This window comes from Hyla sarda, chromosome 7 (assembly GCF_029499605.1).
Source record: "Hyla sarda isolate aHylSar1 chromosome 7, aHylSar1.hap1, whole genome shotgun sequence".
In the NCBI taxonomy this organism is placed as follows: Eukaryota; Metazoa; Chordata; class Amphibia; order Anura; family Hylidae; genus Hyla; species Hyla sarda.
Genome location: NC_079195.1, coordinates 166,399,718 through 166,421,815, shown reverse-complemented (window position 1 = coordinate 166,421,815; position 22,098 = coordinate 166,399,718). Strand labels below are relative to the sequence as shown.

Sequence of the window (22,098 nt, the reverse complement as noted above, 5' to 3'; positions counted from 1 at the left end):
GGTTAGTCTCCTGTCTGGAAAGGCCTTGTCATGGGTCACACCGCTCTGGGACTGCAATGATCCTGTCACTGCCACTGTCCAGTCCTTCTTCCCGGGCCTCCTCTGCCAAGACTGCTTTGCTGAACCTAGTCCAAGGAAGTTCTTCCATAGACGAATACGCCATCCAGTTTCGTACCTTCGCCTCTGAATTGTCCTGGAACAATGAGGCCCTCTGCGCGACCTTCAAGAAAGGCTTATCCAGCAACATCAAGGATGTACTGGCCGCACGAGAAGTTCCTGCTAACCTGTCTGAACTTATCCATTTGGCCACCCGCATTGACATGCGTTTCTCTGAAAGACGCCAGGAGCTCCGACAGGAAAAGGATCTTGTTCGCACCGGCTCCTCTCTTCTCAAGTCCACTGCAATCTGTTCCTGTGCCTTCTGCTAAGGAGGCTATGCAAGTGGATCGGTCCCGCCTGACCCTACAAGAGAGGACTAGCCGCCGTAACGAGAATCTATGCCTGTACTGTGCTAGTACCGAACACTTCCTAAAAGACTGTCCTATCCGCCCTCCGCGTCAGGAGAGATGCGCTCCGTTTCCTCACAAAGATGAGACAGCTCTAGGTGGGAATTCTGCTTCTCCACGTCTCACTGTGCCTGTGCGGATTTCTCCTTCAGCTAACTCCTCCTTCTCAGCTGTGGCCTTCTTGGACTCCGGTTCTGCAGGAAATTTTATTTTGGCCTCTTTTGTTAATAGGTTCAATATCCCAGTGACCAGTCTCGTCAAGCCGCTCTACATTTCTTCAGTCAACGGAGAAAAATTGGACTGCACTGTGCGTTACCGCACAGAACCCCTGCTTGCATAGGACTGCATCACGAAAAAATTGAATTTCTTGTCCTACCCAACTGCACCTCTGAAATCCTCCTTGGTTTGCCATGGCTCCAACGTCATTCTCCTACCCTTGACTGGACCACCGGAGAGATCAAGAGTTGGGGTTCATCTTGTCTCAAACAATGCCTCACGTCTGCTCCCATTTGTCAAACCCCTGTAGCTCCACCTATACCACGTCTTCCCAAGGCCTACCAGGACTTTGCCGATGTTTTCTGTAAGAAAACAAGCAGAGACTTTGCCACCTCATAGGCCTTATGACTGCCCTATTGACCTCCTTCCTGGTACTACTCCACCCCGAGGCAGGATCTACCCTCTGTCCGCCCCAGAGACTCAAGCCATGTCCGACTATATCCAGGAAAATCTAAAGAGGGGATTCATTCGAAAGTCCTCATCCCCTGCTGGAGCGGGGTTCTTCTTTGTTTCTTAAAAAGACGGTTCCCTACGACCATGCATTGACTACCGCGGTTTAAATAAAATCACCATAAAAAAAGCTATCCCCTGCCTTTGATCTCTGAACTCTTTGACCGTCTTTGTGGCGCCAATATTTTCACTAAATTGGACTTAAGAGGCACATATAATTTTATTCGCATCAGGAAAGGGGATGAGTGGAAAACCGCATTCAATACCAGAGATGGACATTTCGAATATCTTGTTATGCCCTTTGGGCTCTGCAACGCTCCTGCAGTCTTCCAGGACTTCGTTAATGAAATTTTTCAGGACTTGTTATATACTTGTGTTGTGGTTTACCTGGATGACATCTTGATTTTCTCCTCTAGTCCTGAGGAACACCGTCGTCATGTCCGCCTAGTGCTCCAGAGACTCCGCAAAAATCACCTGTATGCCAAAATGGAGAAATGTCTCTTTGAATGTGAATCTCTTCCTTTCCTAGGTTACCTAGTCTCTGGCCAGGGACTTCAAATGGACCCAGACAAACTGTCAGTGGTTTTAGATTGGCCACGCCCTTCTGGACTCCGTGCTATCCAACGCTTCCTAGGATTTGCCAACTACTACCGACAGTTTATTCCCCATTTTTCCACCATTATGTCCCCTATTGTGGCCCTGACCAGGAAAAATGCCAACCCTAAATCATGGCCTCTCCAAGCGGATGAGGCCTTCAATCGCCTCAAAACTGCCTTCGCTTCTGCTCCAGTGCTGTCCAGACCTGATCCATCGAAACCTTTCTTGCTGGAAGTGGACGCCTCCTCAGTCGGAGCCGGAGCCGTACTTCTCAAAAAAAAACTCTACCGGACGTAATATTACTTGTGGTTTCTTTTCTAAAACCTTCTCTCCGGCAGAAAAAAATTACTCCATTGGTTATCGTGAACTTCTAGCCATCAAGTTAGCACTCGAAGAATGGAGGCATCTATTGGAGGGTTCCAAACACCCCATTGTCATTTACACTGACCACAAGAATCTCTCGTACCTCCAGTCTGCCCAGCGTCTGAACCCTCACCAGGCTAGGTGGTGGTTGTTTTTTCCCCCCTTTAACTTCAAGATTCACTTTCGTCCTGCTGACAAAAACGTCGGGGCTTTCGCCCTTTCACGTTCCTCTGATGCCACCGAATCTGAAGTCCCTCTACAGCATATTGTACCTCCTGAGTGCCTGGTCTCCTCTGCTCCAGCTTCTATTGGTCAAACTCCTCTTGGAAAGACCTTTGTCCCTCCACGCCAGCGCCTCAAGATCCTCAAATGGGGACATTCCTTTCACCTCGCTGGCCATGCTGGCATCAAGAAGTCCATCCAGCTTATTTCTCGTTTATATTGGTGGCCTACGCTGGAGGGTGACGTCACTGATTTCATTCAGGCCTGTACAGTTTGTGCCCGGGACAAGACTCCTCGCCAGAAGCCTGCTGGACTCCTCCATCCTTTACCCGTTCCTGAGCAGCCGTGGTCCCAAATTGCCATGGATTTTATTACGGATCTGCCTGTATCCCATGGCAACACCGTCATCTGGGTGGTCGTTGATCGTTTCTCCAAAATGGCACATTTCATTCCGCTTCCGGGTCTTCCTTCTGCGCCACAATTGGCGAAGCAATTTTTTATGCATATTTTTCGCCTTCACGGGCTACCCACGCATATCGTCTCGGATAGAGGCGTTCAATTTGTATTGAAATTTTGGAGAGCTCTCTGTAATCAGTTAAAAATCAAATTAAATTTCTCGTCTTCCTATCACTCCCAATCCAATGGGTAAGTAGAGAGAGTTAACCAGATTCTTGGTGACTATTTGCGACATTTTGTCTCCTCCCGCCAAGACGATTGGGTCGACCTTCTACCCTGGGCTGAATTCTCGCACAATTTCAAAAATTCTGAATCCTCCGCCAAATCCCCGTTCTTTGTGGTGTACGGCCGTCACCCTCTGCCCCCCCCTCCCCATTCCCACTTCTTCTGGATTGCCTGCTGTAAATGAAGTTACCTGGGACTTCTCTATTATCAAAAGTCGCTCCTACTGGCCTCGTCTCGTCTGAAGAGACATGCCGATAAGAAGAGAAGAACTCCTCCTGTCTTCGCTCCTGGGGACAAAGTGTGGCTCTCTGCCAATTATATTTGCTTCCGCTTTCCCAGCTACAAGCTGGGACCACGTTACCTTGGACCATTTAAAATCAAGAGTCAAATCAATCCTGTCTCCTACAAACTTCTTCTTCCCCCTTCTCTCTGTATTCCTAACTCCTTTCATGTTTCACTTCTCAAACCTCTCGTTCTCAACCGTTTCTCCCCCAAGGTTGTCGCTCCAGCTCCTGTCTCTGGCTCCTCTGATATCTTCGCTGTAAAGGAAATCCTCGCTTCCAAAGTGGTCAGAGGTAAAAAAAAAAATTCTCATAGATTCGGAGAATTGTGGCCCCAAAGAGAGGTCTTGGGAACCCGAGGATAGTATCCTCGACAAGGAGCTCATTCACAGGTTCCTGGGCTCCAAAAAGAGGGGGAGACCCAAGGGGGGGGGGTACTGTTACGCGGAGCGCTCCGGGTCCCTGCTCCTCCCCGGAGCGCTCGCGGCGTTCACCTCCATGCAGCGCCCCGGTCAGACCCGCTGACCGGGAGCGCTGCATTATTGTCACCAGCGGGGATGCGACCCGCGTAGCCCGCCCGCCAGCGGCTCGCATTCCAAACACCTCACCTGTCCCGTCCTCCGTTGGCTCAGTCCCGGCACGTGCAGCCCCGCTCCCTAGGGCGCGCGCGCGTGCGCCGGCTCTCTGAGATTTAAAGGGCCAGTGCACCATTGATTGGCGCCTGGCCCAATCAGTACTCACACCTGTGTCCTCATAAAAAAAAACACTTCCCCTTCCTAGCATCGCCGGATCTTGTTGCCTCAGTGCCAGTGAAAGCGCTTCTTGTGTACGTTCCAAGCCAGTGTTCCAGACCCTCTGCCGTTGCCCCTGACTACGATCCTTGCTGCCTGCCCTGACCTTCTGCTACGTCCGACCTTGCTCTTGCCTAATCTCTTGTACCGCGCCTGTCTCAGCCGTCAGCTGGGGTTGAGTCGCTATCGAGTGGAATGACCTGGGGGTTACCTGCCGCTGCAAGTCCATCCCGCTTTGCGGCGGGCTCTGGTGAAAACCAGTAACCCCTTAGACTCCGTTCCCCTGGTACGGCCCACGTCATCACCCCACTGACAGAGGATCCACCACCAGTATCCTCACTGTATTCCCATTCGGATCCTGACAAGAAGATCTCCTCCTGTCTTTGCCCCTGGTGACAAAGTGTGGCTCTCTGCCAAATATATTCGGTTTCGTGTCCCTAGCTACAAGTTGGGTCCTCACTACCTCGGACCTTATAGAGTCAAAAGCCAAATCAACTCTGTCTCCTACAAGCTCCATCTCCATTCTCTTCGTATTCCTAACACCTTTCATGTATCAGTTCTCAAACCTCTCCTTCTTAATCGCTTTTGCCCCAAGGTGACCGTTCCTGCTCCTGTTACTGGGTCCTCTGACGTCTTCTCGGTAAAAGAAATCCTCGCCTCCAAGGTCGTCAGAGGTAAAAAAAAAATTATCGTTGATTGGGAGAATTGTGGCCCCGAAGAGAGGTCTTGGGAGCCCGAGGACAATATCCTCGACAAGGAACTCATCCTTAGGCTCCTAGGCTCCAAAAAGAGGGGGAGACCAAAGGGGGGGTACTGTAACGCCGAGCGCTCCGGGCCCCGCTTCCCCTCCGGAGCGCTCGCGGCGTTACTCCTCTGCTTGCAGCGCTCCGGTCTGCGAGTCTGCCCGGGAGCGCTGCTCTATGTCCCCCCGCGGGTCGCATCCCGTGTCACTTACCGGCCCTGTCCTTCTGCTCAGTCCCGGCATGCGCGGCCCCGCTCTCTAGGGCGCGCGCGCCGGGTCTCTAAGATTTAAAGGGCTAGTGCACCAAGGGCCAGTCGCTATCGGGTGGAACGACCTGGGGGTTACCTGCCGCTGCAAGTCCATCTCACTAAGCGGTGGGCTCTGGTGAAAACCAGTAACCCCTTAGTTTCCGTTCCCCTGGTACGGCCCACGCCATCTCCTCACTGACACAGAGGATCCACCACCCATGTCCTCTCCACATACCAGTCCAGATCCTGACAGATATTAACATGAAACTTGTTACTTATATGTCAACAACAAACATAGGATAGGTAATTTAACCCTTACTCACCTCCATTTGCCAGAATCAGGGTTTTTGTTTAAAGTCCCAAGTCTATGGAAAATATATGTTACTGCATAACTTCCAAACAGCTGGAGATATTTCGATAATACTTGGCCACATGTTACATATATGTAAAGACAAAAAGAGAAAAGGCACAAGTGCATCTAGTGTGATACCGTGAGATAATGGGCAAATGCAATTAAAGTCACACTTACCAAGTAGTGTTGCGCTAAGGGCACAACACCATATAGAGTATTAATCAATGGTGATCTGTCAGCAGCCTCGATCCTCTGGTCGATCCTCGCTCACCAGTCCAAACAATAGAAGCAATAAAAATTATACAAACATGGATCTTCCCAGGCACATAGACAGCGATAAATCAGGTTGAAGAGGCGTCAAAGTTCATTGCATAAGGATCTATTGGGTACAAAGAGCAACACGTCTCTTGCCCGTAGCGGGCACTTCATCAGGCAAATGTGCATATACAGATATCAGGCAAACAGACATTTAAATAGACAGTCCCTACGTATGTTTAGAAGGTCACGTTAATGAGGCTATTCAGGGTGAGTTACGACACCAAGACTAGCGAAGTTACAAACAAATATTGATAGATATACCTAAAAACATATTATGGATAAGTATTCCATGTACTTTAATAGATATAAATATGGAAATAACTGTGCAGTGGTCACAAACTCTGTCTACTCTTTTATATCTATTAAAGTACATGGAGGTCGGGATATGGAGACGGGATCTGGGAACGGGATATGACAATATATGAGGATGGGATATAAAGTCAAACTCCTCCTCCTTTGTTGATCTTCCTCCCCAACAACGATTAGGAAGGAAAAACCTTGCAACGCCAGGTACTCAGCTAGTTAATTATATTTATTTTTTAAGTATATGACCAGGTCTTCAGCCCAGAGATCAGTAATTGGTGATTGTACTTTTGGCCTTTTGGTCAAAGGAGAGAGTTGAATGTGTTAAAGTCATTTTGGGTTTTTAGACAGAGAGGAGAAGAGGGAGGTGAAATATGTTTGTTTGGCAAGATGAAGAGAAGAGTAATAGGATTTTAGCATGAATTTATAGTGCAGATAGTCTTATGAAGTCTTAGTTTTCCTCTGCAGACGTTAAAAGGGTACTCGGGTGGAAAACTTTTTTTTTTTTTTTTTTAAATGAACTGATGCCAGAAAGTTAAACAGGTTTGTCAATTACTTCTATAAAAAAAAATCTTTTTCTTTTGGTATTTCTTTTCTGTCACGACCACAGTGCTCTCTGCTGACACCTCTGTCCATGTCAGGAACTGTCCAGAGCAGGAAAAAATCTGCATAGCATATGCTGCTCTCGACAGTTCCTAAAATGGACAGAGGTGTCAGCAGAGAGCACTGTGGTCGTGACAGAAAAAAATACCAAAAGAAAAAGAATTTCCTCTGGAAGGATTAAGAATTTTTAATAGAAGTAATTTACAAAAGTTTTCCACTTGAGTACCCCTTTAAGCACACCTAGAGCACCGCCGGAGAAAGTAGATTCTTAGCATGTGACAGGATTGCTGCTGTCTGTGTCAGGAGGGTTAGTATTTTGGGGGGTGCTGTTTTAATCCAGGGTAGACTTGAGGGTGTCATGGGAATGTTCGGCTGTTAGATTGGGGCAGGAGAGGGAGGAAATTGGGGACAGTAAAGATTGTAGAGCAATGTTTCCCAAACGCGGTCCTCAAGCACCCACAACAGGTCATGTTTTCTGGATTTCCTTAGGCTTTCACAGGTGATATAGTTGTGGTGATGCCCGATGCACTGACCACAATTATATCACCTGTGAAAGCCTAAGAAAATTCTGAAAACATGACCTGTTGGGGGTGCTTGAGGACCGTGTTTGGGAAACACAGTTGTAGAGTGTCTATAAGTTGATTGATGTTTATGGCTTGTAGGTTTCTGTAAGTGTATGAAGTTGAAGTATCCAGAAGAGGATAAGAGTTTTTGATAGAGAAGGAGAGGAGGTTGTGGTCAGAGAGCTCAAAAGGAGAATTATTCAATTCAGAGAGAGAGAGCAAAGTATAGAGAAGATCAAGTCCAGCGTATTCACATCCTTGTGTGTGGGAAAGTCAGTAAGCTGTGAAAGGCCAAAGGATAAGGTTAAAGATAGAGGCTGAGAGGCAGATGAGGTTATTTTGGTATCAATGGCGTATTAAAGGGTACCTCTCATCAAAAAAACTTTTGATATATTATAGATTAATGTATGCAGAATAACTTTACAATTGCATGTTATTAAAAAATATGATTCTTTCTATTTAATTTTCCACTTTGAAGAAATGACCACTAGGGGTCTCCCTACCAGTCCGGGCAGCAAGCGTTTCAGACTCATGCAGGAGTCCTAAACACTACGAGCTGCCAGTCTGCTTTGTTCACAAAGGAGAACACTCAGAGCTGCCAGCCTGCTTTGTTCACAGCCTGTTTGGCTGTGAACAAAGCAGGCTGGCAGCTATGAGTGTTTAGGACTCCAGCATGAGTCAGAAATGCTTGCTGACAGGACTGATCGGGAAAAATACAATAGAAAGAAGCATATTTTTCATTAACATGCTATTGGAAAGTTATTCAACATTCATTAATCTAAAATATATCAAAAGTTTATTTGATGAGAGGTACCCTTTAAAATCACATATGATGAGTTTAGGGGTTTCCAAGGAAAGAAAGTGAGGGAGCCAGGTAGCAAAATGATCAAAAAACATTTGTGTTGAACCAGGAGGTCGATAGATGACCATCACTTTGAGAGAAAATCGGCGGAAGAGTCTGAGGGTGTGGACCTCAAACAAGGGAAATATAAGCTGGAATTTTTTCCTTTCTATTACTATTTTAATATTCTGGTTGCAGCTACTAGACAGTTGGAGATAAGGGCTGTTTCCCCAAATTCTTTATATTGGGAGTGTCCCCTTCCCCACCTCTCACCAATGATTGACAGCTCTAACATCCAATCAGAGAAGTCAGCTAGGGTTGGCAATCATTGGTGAAAGGTAGTGCCAGGAATGCTCCTATTACAGAAAACTCCGGAGAAAAAATTTGCCTCTCAACAACTATGGTGTTGTTTTCTCTGTCCTGCACTAACCTACGCTGTGGATATTTAGGGCTGTCAGCAGTTTAAAGGACATCTGCAGCCTAGATACACTTATCAACTATTCACAGGATAAGGGATAAGTGTTTGATCGCGGGGGGTCCGACCGCTGGGATCCTGAAAAATGCATTGTGGGGAGAGAAGCACCCTGACTCCCCCACCATGCCTGGTATCAGATATGGGGAAATGGGAAAATTGAATATAACGCCCCACCGGCAATGCTGATAATGTTGTTTATTTACAAAGTGCATACAGAGTCCAAGGCAAAAGGCAAATCCAATAACAGGCAGGGGGTCAGAAGACAGGTATCAGAACAGGCAGGTTACAGAAACCATAGCAGTGCAGGTACACTCCAGGATAAGCAAACAAACAAAATTGCTGAGGCCCAGAACATCAGGTGTGGCCTCTTTAAATAGGGATTGCCTTCCAACAATTGGAAGGGGAACCACTAGGGAGCACACACCAGCCCTATATGACAAAGCCAGTGCTCGTACGTGACCCTTAGTGGACAGATCAGCAAGTCACACATCATACCAGGCAATACAGCAGGAACATGGCACTTAGAATTTCGCACGGCACTGGTAAGACCCAGGGCACATGGTACACTGGTGGTTGCCAAACAGCAGCGTTACAGTGAAGGTCACTGTAAGTTAGAGCAGCGGGGGAAGCAGTATTGGAAGGTTGTAGCCATGTTTCTGTAAGAGCCAGCAGGTTAAAAGAATCCTTTGATAAATAAGTCATGAATCTGGTTGAGTTCGTTGTACACAGATCGAGAGTTTAGGACTTAAAGGAGTTCTCCACTGCCCTGCCTTCCGGAGCTCCGCTCGCAGCGTCCGGAAGTTTATTACTCCGAACGCTGTGTGCGGGCTTCCGTGTTCGAGGCCGCCCCCTCATGACATCATGCCCCCTCGTGATGCCACGCCCACCCCCTCGTGACGTCCACTCATCGGAAGTCTATGGGAAGGGGGCGTGACAGCGGTCGCGCCCCTTTCCCATAGACTTTCATTGAGGGGGCGGGCGTGACGTCACGAGGGGACGGCCTCGAACACGGAAGCCCGCACACAGCGTTCAGTGTAATAAACTTCCGGATGCTGCGAGAGGAGCTCCGGAAGGCAGGGTAGTGGAAAACCCCTTTAATGGGAACAAGAGGGATTGGAAAAGGGAGTCATCAAAATCTTAACCAAGTTAGCAGGGGTTCTGTAAGGGGCAGATATAGCTGTAGAAATATTAATGAAAGGTGGGCCAGGGTTAGGAGCGATGTCCCCAGCAGAAAAGTAGAAGAATAAAGAGATGGTTAAGTGACTTGACGTAGCGACTTCTGTGCTGTACCAGGGAATAAGATAAATTAGGGTCATTTATGATGGTGAGCAATGCATGTGAGCAATACATGGGTGAGGGAAGGGACTGATGTAGGTGGAATCCACTGGGAAAATAGGTGGGAGGCAGTTATGAAGTTAAAGGGGTATTCCAGGCAAAACCTTTGTTTATATATATCAACTGGCTCCGGAAAGTTAAACAGATTTGTAAATTACTTCTATTAAAAAATCTTAATCCTTCCAATAGTTATTAGCTTATGAAGTTTTCTGTCTAACTGCTCAATGATGATGTCACGTCCCGGGAGCTGTGCTTGATGGTAGAATATCCCCATAGGAACTGCACAGCTCCCAGGACGTGAGTCATCAGAGAGCAGTTAGACAGAAAACAACAACTCAACTTCAGAAGCTCATAACTATTGGAAGGATTAAGATTTTTTAATAGAAGTAATTTACAAGTCTGTTTAACTTTCCGGAGCCATTTGATATATAAAAAACAAGTTTTGGCCTGGAATACCCCTTTAAAGAGCACTGATGTAGAAAAGGAATGTGAGCATGTTTTTTTTTCCAAGGAATGTCTACTTACTTTATTGGTTTTGATGTTTTATGTGTTACCTTTTGTTCCCTTCTGGTTAAATTCTGTTGTTGCTGTTTTTTACTTTTTTACTTTCTTTTTTATATGCACAATATAAAAATAACAAATTTTTTTCCAATGCCTTGTTGACTGTAATAAACGTGTAAACCCGCCCTTAATGGTGTTTTTTTTCTTTTAGCAAAAGGCCTGGTTGAGATTGGTGCACAATTGATTAATGGACCATCTCCGGGCAACCCGATCTTCCAACTGGCATCTCAGTTTGGTCTTTTAGGCCCAGATGCCTTGCTTGAGGAGAACCAGAAAATGTACTTTCACAATTATCCTCCCTCCACCCTAGTTATCTACAGTAGTTCTGGAAAAATAATTAATCCAGAAGAGCTAAAAAATATTACAGAGTTGTATAACACCTGGCTGGAGGAAGCCCGGAATTTCACCAGTGGCGTCTGCGATCCTAAAGATAGCGTGGGAAATTTCATCCAACAAAAGGCTTTAAACAGCTCACAGGAGTGGGACAAAGAACTTGCAGAAAAAAATATGGCTTACTTGAGGGCAATGCTCAATATGAAATGCTGTGCATCAGCAGCCCATAGTATGGACTATGTAGCACTCTGTCCTTATGGGGAATACACAATACTTCCAGGGCTGGACTGCACCTTTCCTAAGTAAGTATGGTAAAAAGATGAAAACACAATTTTATGGTGCATTTTGCACTTTGTATTTCAATAAATCAACAACATATTAATATGCATGACTGCTGTATGTTGGTGTTTTCACATGCATTTTTATTTCTAGCACTTCCTGCGCTTTCAGGTTAGGTCACACTATCGCTCTGCCAATAAATTCTTCAGTCCTATAATGTTTCAATCATGGGCTGAAGTTTCTCACATTCTGTACCTTTTATCAATGTCACAGGATAATTTATAAGTTCATCTGTGATTGACTGTGCTGTAATACACTCACTAAGGCTGCTTTCACACTATGAAGTTCACCGTTAATAAACGTATGTTATTATTTATTATTAACAGACGTTTAATAACGGGTGAATTAAGGGATGCTACAAAACATCCGTCATGTACTGGACGTTTTTACACCTCTGCCTACAGACTCCCACAGCCAGGACTACTACTACTCCCATCATGGAACAGACTTGTTTCCATGATGGGAGCAGTAAATCCCTAGCACGGGAGTCTGCCGACAGCTGGGGAGGCTACATTAGTGTTTGTACTACTACTCCCATCATTGGACAGAGTCTGTTCCATGATGGGGGTTGTAGTACAGGGGCTGAGGGATTGATCGCACCGGGTCTCACTTCTGACACCCGATGCGATCAGAAGTTATTAAGCAGGGGAGCGGGCGGCATGGTCCGCAACCCTGAGATCACAATGTATTTTTTACTTTCATTTTTTAATTCCCCGCGGGGATCCCTGAATGGCCGGTACTGAGGAGCCAATCAGGGATCCCCCTGGGGTTTTAAAAATGGACAATGTGAGGGGACATATGTATAATAAAAGTGTTTATTGGGGGGGGGGCATAAAGCGCTATATATCTAGCCCCCGCCAGCGCATTAATAAAAATATGACCCCTGCCAGCCCATTTATAAGTATATATCTGTGACCCCGCCAGCGCGTTTATAAGTATATATCTATACCCCCCGCCAGTGCATACTGTGACCCCGCCAGCGCATATAAGTATATATCTAGCCCCTGCCAGCGCATACTGTGACCCCGCCAGCGCATTTGTCCTAATTTTCTATTGCAGCTATAAGTGACAACCATACCAGAACGTATTCAGCAGCGCCCCGCCAGATGATCCTGACAGATAGACTATTCATTCATAGCGCCGGCAGCTGTATATGTATGTATATAGATGTTCTGGGGGGGCAGACATATAGCGTTATCTGCCCCCCACAGCGCTTCTATATACATATGCAGCTGCCGCGATATGAATGAATTGTATACCTGTCAGGATCATCTGCCGGGCGGCTGCTGGATGCGCTGCTGACATATATACTTGTCATATATAGCACATTTGTACAGCGTTGTATATGACAAGTATATATGTCAGCAGCGCATCCAGCAGCCGCCCGGCAGATGATCCTGACAGGTATACAATTCATTCATATCGCGGCAGCTGCATATGTATATAGAAGTGCTGTGGGGGGCAGATAACGCTATATGTCTGCCCCCCCAGCACATCTATATACATACATATACAGCTGCCTGCGCTATGAATGAATAGTCTATCTGTCAGGATCATCTGGCGGGGCGCTGCTGAATACATTCTGATAGGTATGGTTGTCACTTATAGTTGCGCTGCAATAGAAAATTAGGACAAATGCGCTGGCGGGGTGTATAGATATATACTCATATGCGCTGGCGGGGTCACAGTATGCGCTGGCGGGGGCTAGATATATACTTATATGCGCTGGCGGGGTCACAGTATGCGCTGGCAGGGGGTATAGATATATACTTATAAATGCGCTGGCGGGGTCACAGTATGTGCTGGCGGGGGGTGTAGATATATACTTATAAATGCGCTGGCGGGGTCACAGTATGCACTGGCGGGGGTATAGATACATACTTATAAATGGGCTGGCGGGGGTTATATTTTTATTAATTAATGCGTTGGCAGGGGCTAGATATATAGCACTCTATGCCCCCCCCCATAAACACTTTTATTAGATATATGTCCCCTCACATTGTCCATTTTTAAAACCCCAGGGGGATCCCTGATTTGCTCCTCAGTACCGGCCATTCAGGGATCCCCACGGGGAATTTAAAAATTAAAGTAAAAAATACATCGGTGATAGCAGGGTTGCGGACCATGCCGCCTGCTCCCCTGCTTAATAACTTCTGATCGCATCGGGTGTCAGAAGTGAGACCCAGTGCGAAAAATGCCTTAGCCCCTGTACTACAACCCCCATCATGGAACAGAGTCTGTTCCATGATGGGGGTAGTAGTACAAACACTAATGTAACCTCCCCAGCTGTCGGCAGACTCCCGCAGTGGGGAATTACTACTCCCAGCATGGAAACAAGTCTGTTACATGATGGGAGTAGTAGTAGTCCCTCAGCACTGCAGGAGTCTACTGATGTCCCCTCTTCTGAGCATGCTCAGTAAAAATAATGTCCGTTATAATAACGGGCATTAACGGGTGTATTTTCTAATGTATGTCGGCCATAGACTTCAATGTTAAAAATAACATACGTTAATATACCCGTTTTTTGTGATGTGCGAAAAATTTGTGCATGTCACGTTATTTCTCCCGTCACAACTAACGTACGTGTTACGCCGAGCGCTCCGGGTCCCCGCTCCTCCCCGGAGCGCTCGCAGCATCCTCTCATTCGCAGCGCCCCGGTCAGACCTGCTGACCGGGTGCGCTGCAATATCACTCCCAGCCGGGATGCGATTCGCGATGCGGGAGGCGCCCGCTCACGATGCGCATCCCAGCTCCCGTACCTGACCCGTTCTCCGTCTGTCTTGTCCCGGCGCGCGCGGCCCCGCTCCTTAGGGCGCGCGCCGGGTCTCTGCAATTTAAAGGGCCACTGCGCCACTGATTGGCGCAGCAGGCTTAATCAGTATGTTCACCTGTGCACTCCCTACTTATATCTCACTTCCCCTGCACTCCCTCGCCGGATCTTGTTGCCATTGTGCCAGTGAAAGCGTTTCCTTGTGTGTTCCTAGCCTGTGTTCCAGACCTCCTGCCGTTGCCCCTGACTACGATCATTGCTGCCTGCCCTGACCTTCTGCTACGTCCGACCTTGCTCTCGTCTACTCCCTTGTACCGCGCTTATCTTCAGCAGTCAGAGAGGTTGAGCCGTTGCTGGTGGATACGACCTGGTTGCTACCGCCGCTGCAAGACCATCCCGCTTTGCGGCGGGCTCTGGTGAATACCAGTAGCAACTTAGAACCGGTCCATCAACACGGTCCACGCCAATCCCTCTCTGGCACAGAGGATCCACCTCCAGCCAGCCGAATCGTGACAGTACGTTAGTCATGACGGGCTATAACGTGTGACAAAGAGTAAACGAAAAAACCCATTGACTTTAATGGGGTTGTTTAACGTGTGTTAATAATTATGTTTCAAACGTACGTGTATTAACGGGAGAACCTCATAGTGTGAAAGCAGCCTAAGCCTGAGTGTGTGGCCAGTTCGTCTGCCAACATGTATAGAGCATCATGTTTCACCTACATGCAGGGCTGGATTTCTGCCAAGGAATTCTTACCTCGAGCATGAGGGTTTTTTGCCTTCCTCTGGATCAACTCAGTAGGGAATTATCGGGGTTATAGGTTGAACTTGATGGACTCTGGTCTTTTTTCAACCTTATGAATTATGTTAAGTTAGTATGACATGCGCCCTGACATGGAAAAACTTAAAAGTCCAGTTTTGTGGTAGTTAAACTGCTGACAGCCTTAAATAGCCAAAGGCAAGGTTAGTGCTTACATATCCATGCATGACTGAGAAAACACAATTTTAATGCCCCAGTCACAGCTGCTGAACAGTCCAAGAGGCAGGCTCTTTCCCGAGCTCTCTGTAATGGGAGCGTCCCATCCCGCCAATTGTATGAGTAAAGACTATTTTAATGTGAATACAGTCAAAGAAAAATATAACCAGCTCACCGCTTATGCTGCGTTGTTTTCAAGCACCTTGTCATTATTATCCAGAAGCCAGGAGATAGTCAGGCCATTGTCCTCGATAACGTAATAGAAAGGAAAAAATTAAAAGGATATTAAAATGGTAATAGAAAGGAAAAAATTCCAGCTCCCTGGAAAATTATGAAAAAATAAAAGTCCAAAATGTATTAGTCCATTTTAAAACCAAACGAGAAACACCCAGTGCTGTTTTTCGTTTGGTTTTAAAATGGACTAATACATTTTGGACTTTTATTTTTTCATAATTTTCCAGGGAGCTGGAATTTTTTCCTTTCTATTACCATTTTAATATCCTGGTCGCAGCTACTAGACAGTTGGAGATGAGGGCTGTTTCCCCAAATTCTCTATAATGGGAGTGTCCCCTTCCCCACCTCTCACCAATGATTGACAGCTCTAACGTCCAATCAGAGAAGTCAGCTAGGGTTGGCAATCATTGGTGAAAGGTAGTGCCGGGGATGCTCCTATTACAGAAAGCTCCAGGGAAAAGATTTGCCTCTCCTATGGTGTCGTTTTCTCTGTCCTGCACTAACCTACGCTGTGGATATTTAGGTCAGCAGTTTAAAGGACATCTGCAGCCTAAATACACTTATCACCTATCCACAGGATAAGGGATAAGTGTTTGATCGCGGGGGGTCCGACCGCTGGGATCCCCAACGATCTCCCAAACGGGCATCTGCACTGCCGCTCTGTGAGAGCAGCTAATTCGCGTAGCGTCAGCCTAACTGAGGTCGACGGTACGCCCCTCCCCATACAGCTCTATGGGGGAGGGGGAGAACTACATGTAGGAGGCGTGTCGGCCACGGCAGAGCCATGGCCCCGTGCAGGAGATCACGGGGAGACCCAGCATTCAGAACCCCCGCGATCAAACACTTATCCCCTATCTTGTGGACATCTGCAATTGATAAGGTAGGATAGTACCCAAAACGCGTCTTGCTTCTGTACAAGCATACTGTCTTTCTAATAAAGTATGGTTTTGCTAATCCAGTTAGTCAATTTTAGTTCATATGGGATATCGCCACTCTTTGGAGTTCCTTTTCTATTTTCTTTATCCTGTGGATAGGGCATAAGTGTATTTAGGCTGCAGATGTCCTTTAATATCACAAAACTAGTTATAGATGCACCTCAGCTCTATCTATAACTGTGTAACAGGTGGAGACTTTGTGCTGCCGCGGTCGTGTGTAGCCGTGCGGAAAAGAAGTGACATGTCACTTTTTTTCTGCATGGTTCCTATCTCCTACTGATGTTAATGGGTTTGCCATTGCGTGTTGCCATTGCGTGTTTTTTTGCCATGGAGATTGGTACATTTTTCATTTTTAAAACTAATTGGATTATTCCCTTATGCAATTTATACAGAGGGTTGATGTGCTGCTGAGTGTCATAGGCCCCAAGACATATGATCTCGCCGCTCTCTGATGTCTCCTAATAAACCCAGTGACTATTCTTATGAGGAGATTATTACAGTGTTAAAGAATCAATTTGCTCCTACCCAATCAAAAACTGATAGGAGTTTCCATTTCAACAAAAGGAATCAGCTTCCCGATGAAAGAATCACAGCTTACATCACTGAACTGCACAAATTGTCAGAAAACTGCACGTTTACCAACAGTTTATAGTCACTTTTAAGAGACAGACTTGTGTGGTGTGTGAGATGAGGCCCTTCAGAGGAAATTACTAGTCATAACAAACCTAACCTTCACTACAGCACAAGAGGGGGCATTGGCCTATAAGGCGGCATTTCATAATTCAAGAGATATACAGACGTCTTCTGGTAAAGTACATAACCCAAAGGTAAATCTGCTGCGTAATAGAGAGCACAGTGCTACATCAACTCTACAAAAGGGTCATCGCTTCATCTTTGGTGGAAATCACAGGCGGGATCAATGCCATTAAAAAAATGCCATCTGCCACCAATGTAAACGTCAGGGCCACATACAGAGAATTGTGTCGGCAAGAGAACCTCTACCAAGACACAAACACGTAAAAAGAGAATTCATCACACAATTCAGCCCATAAGGTTCATATATCTAGTGATGTTCCTAATCTAGATGACAGTGAAAATACCTCAGAATTTGTCAATATTATAGAACCTCAAAAAAGGGGACATAAGAAGCATACTAAAGTAACAATGAATGGAGTAAAATGCAAAATGGAGGTGGATTCTGGATTTTAATATTCCTTAATTTCTGAGGAAACTTTTCATACATTATGGCCCACAAATATTCCTCCTAAAGTACTGTGAGATCTTAGAATAAACAGGAAGTGGAAATAAAAGTTGCATTTTATGTCAAGGTGTACTATAGAAAAGACAGAGGCTAGCTGCGACTCATTATCACTAAAGATCATCATGCAAGTTCACTAGGAGTAGATTGGTTTGAACTTCTAGGTATTCTATTACAGGAATACACATGTAAAAGTGGACTATCTGCAGGATATCAATTATGACTTTTCTGTTGATCTTGAGGAAGGTCTAGGAAAATTCACAGAACCACCAATATATTTCAAACTAGATCCAAAAGTAACACCAATATGCATGAAACCATGATCTGTTCCATTTGCTTTATGTGCAAAAATAGATGCAGAAATTGATCGCTTGGGGACACAAGGTTTATTAATCGGAGTAACAAACCCTACTTGGTCGACACCTATTATCCCTGTTCTAAGGCTAGGACTCGATTGACATTTTTGCCCTGCAATTTTTGTGGCATAAAAACGCCAGAAAAAAGCAAGAAAAACTGCCACAGTTTTTCCCTGCGTTTTTGCGTTTTTTCTGGAATTTTTTCTTGCGTTTTTACCTTTCTGTGTAATTTACCGTTTTTGGCCCCTTTTGGCGTTTTTTTTTTTTTACAAAATAGTTGGGTACCAAAAAAAAAGGATGCAGTAGGGATGTAAACATTTATTTAACTAAATGTTTATTTTTTATAACAACGTTTTTATAATTTTTTTTTATAAAGTGTGTGTGTGTTTAACTTATTTTTTTATTTTTTATGTAGTACTACTACTCCCAGCATGAAACACACTGTTCCATGCTGGGAGTAGTAGTACCTGTACTATAGACATATCGCCCCGGGTGTCAGTCTGACACCCGCTGCGATCGTCCATTATATAGCAGAGAAGCGGAGCGGCTCTATACAGCACTCCCATCTGCTCTATTCACATCACTGGCCGTTCATATTTTCCGCCCAGAGCTGTGAATGGCCGGATGGTTGCAGCCAATCACAGCTCTGAGGAAAATATTAATGAATGAGTGGCCGGCCCGGAGTACAGTGCAGAGCAGAAATGTGAGTGATGTATACAGCCGCTCCATCTCTGCTATAGACAGGACGATCGCAGCGGGTGTCAGTAGTGACACCCGCTGTGATGTGTCCTTAACTGCAGGTACTACTACTCCCAACATGGAGCACACTCTGCTCCATGCTTGGAGCTGTAGTACCGACATTAATAGACAGATCGCAGCGAGTGTAACTTCTGACACCCGCTGCGATCTGTCTATTAATGCAGGTACTACAGCTCCCAGCATAGAGCAGAGTGTGCTCCATGTTGGGAGTAGTAGTAGGAAAGATCACAGCGGGTATCACTACTGACACCCGCTGTGATCCTCCGGTATAATGTACGGATGCGGCCGGCGCTCTCCTATGGTCCCCTGCACGCTGTATATATACACATTCCGATTTCTCACAGAGAGCTGTGATTGGCTGGAGCCATCTGGCCAATCACAGCTTTCTGCGGGAAATGTGAATATGTGTATATATACGTCAGTGCAGGCGACCATAGGAGAGCGGCCGCAGTATCTATACATTATACAGGAGGATCGCAATGGGCAATCTGTCATTTAGTACAGGTACTACTACTCCCATCATAGAACAGTGTGTTCCATGCTGGGAGTAGTAGTACTACCTAAAAAATGTAAAAAAAATAAAGTGAAAAACACACACACACACCACATTTTTATTATTGTCGGCTACATTTTTATTGCCCTGCCCGCACACATAAATTGATCCCTGTTTAAAAAATAATAAACATTTCGTAATAAAAAAGATACATTTCGTTAGGTCCAATTTTTTCCATCACTACTGTATCTTTTTTATTATTATTTTTTTAAAGGTACCCTACGAAATTTTTATAAAAAAGGTATCTCCATCACTTTTTTGGATCGGTAAAGTCCAAAAAAGAATAAAAACGCCATGTTTCAGGGCAAAAAACGCCATGTCGGGCATTTTGAAAATCGCGCCTCTGAGCCCGAAATTGCTGAAAAACGCCAAAAGGATTTAAAAAAATGCCAAACTGAAAAACTCCAAGCGAATCTGGCATTTTGCAGTTTACTATTGACTTGCAGCTAACATCTGGAAAAACTGAAAAACGGCGTGCGGGAAAATTGGCGTTTTTGCAAAAAAAAAACCTCAGTGGAGTTCCAGCCTAATGGTGAAGTCAGAATTTGTGCCGATTATAAATGTACAAGGCTTTTTCAAAGTTTGATGGATGACCTACTAATAAAAATGACATAAAAAAATCTCTTTAATCTCTTCAATGTTGACGCCATATGGTCTCCCGGCTGCCACATTCAGACGCTCTGCGGCAGTGATTCTAATAGCGATGCCTGTAATCTGCAGGTCATACTGAATAACATTATTATTTCTCTAACAAAGCACACTCCCTATTGAGGCTTTCTGTAGCCCAGAAATAGTTGTTTTTAATAGCGATTTGCCATGAATAAATTCAGAAGGAAATTTATTTTTGGGGAAAATTCAGCGAATCAGCTGAATCGAATTTTTCAAAAATCCGCTCATCTCTAGTACACTCCTATCAGTTTACTTCATCAAACTGCTTGAGCACTACAGTATTGCACCCGGGAGCACCCTCTTGGTTATTTAGGCATACATTTTTAGTAAGAATAACTGGAACAGCAAAACACAGAGCTATAAGAAAAACTGCTCCAGAAAAATTATCTCTTGGGGAATACAAGCATTTACTAAGACAGATATGGCAAAAGAGGCCAAAGGTCCTTTTTAAGTTTTGCATTTAAAGGGGTTATCCAGGAAAAAACTTTTTTTTATATATCAACTGGCTCCAGAAAGTTAAACAGATTTGTAAATTACATCTATTAAAAAATCTTAATCCTTTCAGTACTTTTTAGCTGGTGAAGTTGAGTTGTTCTTTTCTGTCTAAAATCCAAATCCCCATAGCAAACCTATTCTACTCTGTGCAGTTCCCAAGATAAGCAGAGATGTCAGCAGAGAGCACTGTTGCCAGACAGAAAAGAACAACTCAACTTCAGCAGCTGATGATTATTGGAAGGATTAAGATTTTTAATAGAAGTAATTTACAAATCTGTTTAACTTTCTGGAGCCAGTTGATATATAAAAAAAAGTTTTTTTCCTGGAATACCCCTTTAAATCCTCTCTCTATTTTTCTTCCTAAAGAGTATTTATGTTTGTCTCCTTTTTAGAGGTTTTGAAAGCCTGGTGAACCGCATTAAGGCACCCCTTCCAGATGGCACTGTGTTATTAAACAAAGCAGTGAAGGGCATTCACTGGAATGGATCTTTTCATGGTGACAACTCTCAAGTGTATCCTGTGAAAGTGCAGTGTGAAGATGGTGATAGCTTTTTGGCTGATCATGTCATTGTCACTGTTCCCCTAGGTAAATAAATACACATCGTACTTTAACCTGCTATATTGGTATGGAAAGAGTTTGTTTGACTAAATAGTTCATATGTGAACGTGGTGGGGGAACAAAATAAAAACTGACATACTGACCTGCTACAGGTGCCATCTCTGCTGCGAAGAGTTTCCATGGGGGAGGTATTATTGGAACTGAACCAGTGGAATAGTGTTGGTAGGCAAGTATGTGTTTTAGTATTTATTAGGGGAGATTTATCAAAGCTGTCTATGTCCCGCATCAATATAGACCAAATTACAGAGCGTTAGGCTGGTCTATTGTGCGCCTAATTTATCAAAAGGAGCACAGCTCTTGATAAATTCTGAGCACTGACTTCGGGATCTATGCTTTAGACCGTATTTAAACCTGCTCCAGCATGGTCTAACATTTCAGTGTACTTTCAGCCGATGTGACTTTTCCATCTAAAATAGACTAGCAGGCATCATGTCTAAAAATCCTCTAAAGCACAAGTAGCACAAAAGTCGCACATTTTTAGACTGCAACTTTCTTTGCGACAAATTAAGATGGGAAAAACCAGTCTAAATCCTTGGATAAATACCCTCCATTGTGTTTCTCCCCCAATCCCCCCCCCCCCCCCCCCCGACTACTTTTACATATCAAATATTTACTCGGACAAAACCTCTTAAGGTATCACCTAGGTTGAATCTGAACCCATATAAGTTAACTTGTCACTTGTTTCATGTGACTTTAAAATGTTTTAATTTGGTTTCAGGATTCCTGAAAAAGCGATCTGTGGATTTACTTATCCCTCCTCTTCCACCAAACAAAATGCAGGCTATTAAGAATTTAGGATTTGGAACCATGAATAAAATTTTGGTGGAATTTGAAAAACCCTTTTGGGACCTAAACACTTCTCTAATCCAACCAGTGTGGGAAGGTGATTCTCCTCTTACAGAGCCAAAGAAAGACCTGAAGCAAAACTGGATGAAAAAAATTTCTGGATTTGTGGTCCTGGAACCACCTGCACAGTAAGTGAGAAACTTTAACCTGTTAAAGGGGTTATCCACCATAAGATGATTTTAGTTCGTACCTGCAAGACATTAATGGACATGCTTAGGAAAGAGGCTGTGCTTGTTTTGGGGGCTAAATGGCTATGTTTCGAGATTTCCATAATTCTGTGGCTATCTTTTGGTGAACTGGCTATTTCCTGTTGGAGCATTTTCTCTCAAACTAAAAATCCCATAGTTCCTTGTTTGTAAGTGTGAGGTCACTTTCCTCCCTCACACAGATCAGCCACCCCACCCATTAAACACAAATGAGCTGCATACCATTGAAAAGACCAGTGTTTT

The 22,098-nt window shown here is 44.9% G+C and overlaps 1 protein-coding gene across 3 annotated transcripts in view; it reads left to right on the top strand.

The window, feature by feature from the left end:
• LOC130282704 (peroxisomal N(1)-acetyl-spermine/spermidine oxidase-like) overlaps window positions 1–22,098 on the top strand; it is a 153,075-nt gene that overhangs the window by 74,678 nt on the left and 56,299 nt on the right. For all 3 annotated transcript variants that reach the window (XM_056531231.1, XM_056531230.1, XM_056531232.1), the window contains exons 2-4: window positions 10,660–11,143; window positions 20,577–20,770; window positions 21,522–21,777. In XM_056531231.1, the coding sequence (XP_056387206.1) occupies window positions 10,660–11,143; window positions 20,577–20,770; window positions 21,522–21,777 (934 nt within the window). The remainder of the gene's footprint in view (window positions 1–10,659; window positions 11,144–20,576; window positions 20,771–21,521; window positions 21,778–22,098) is intronic.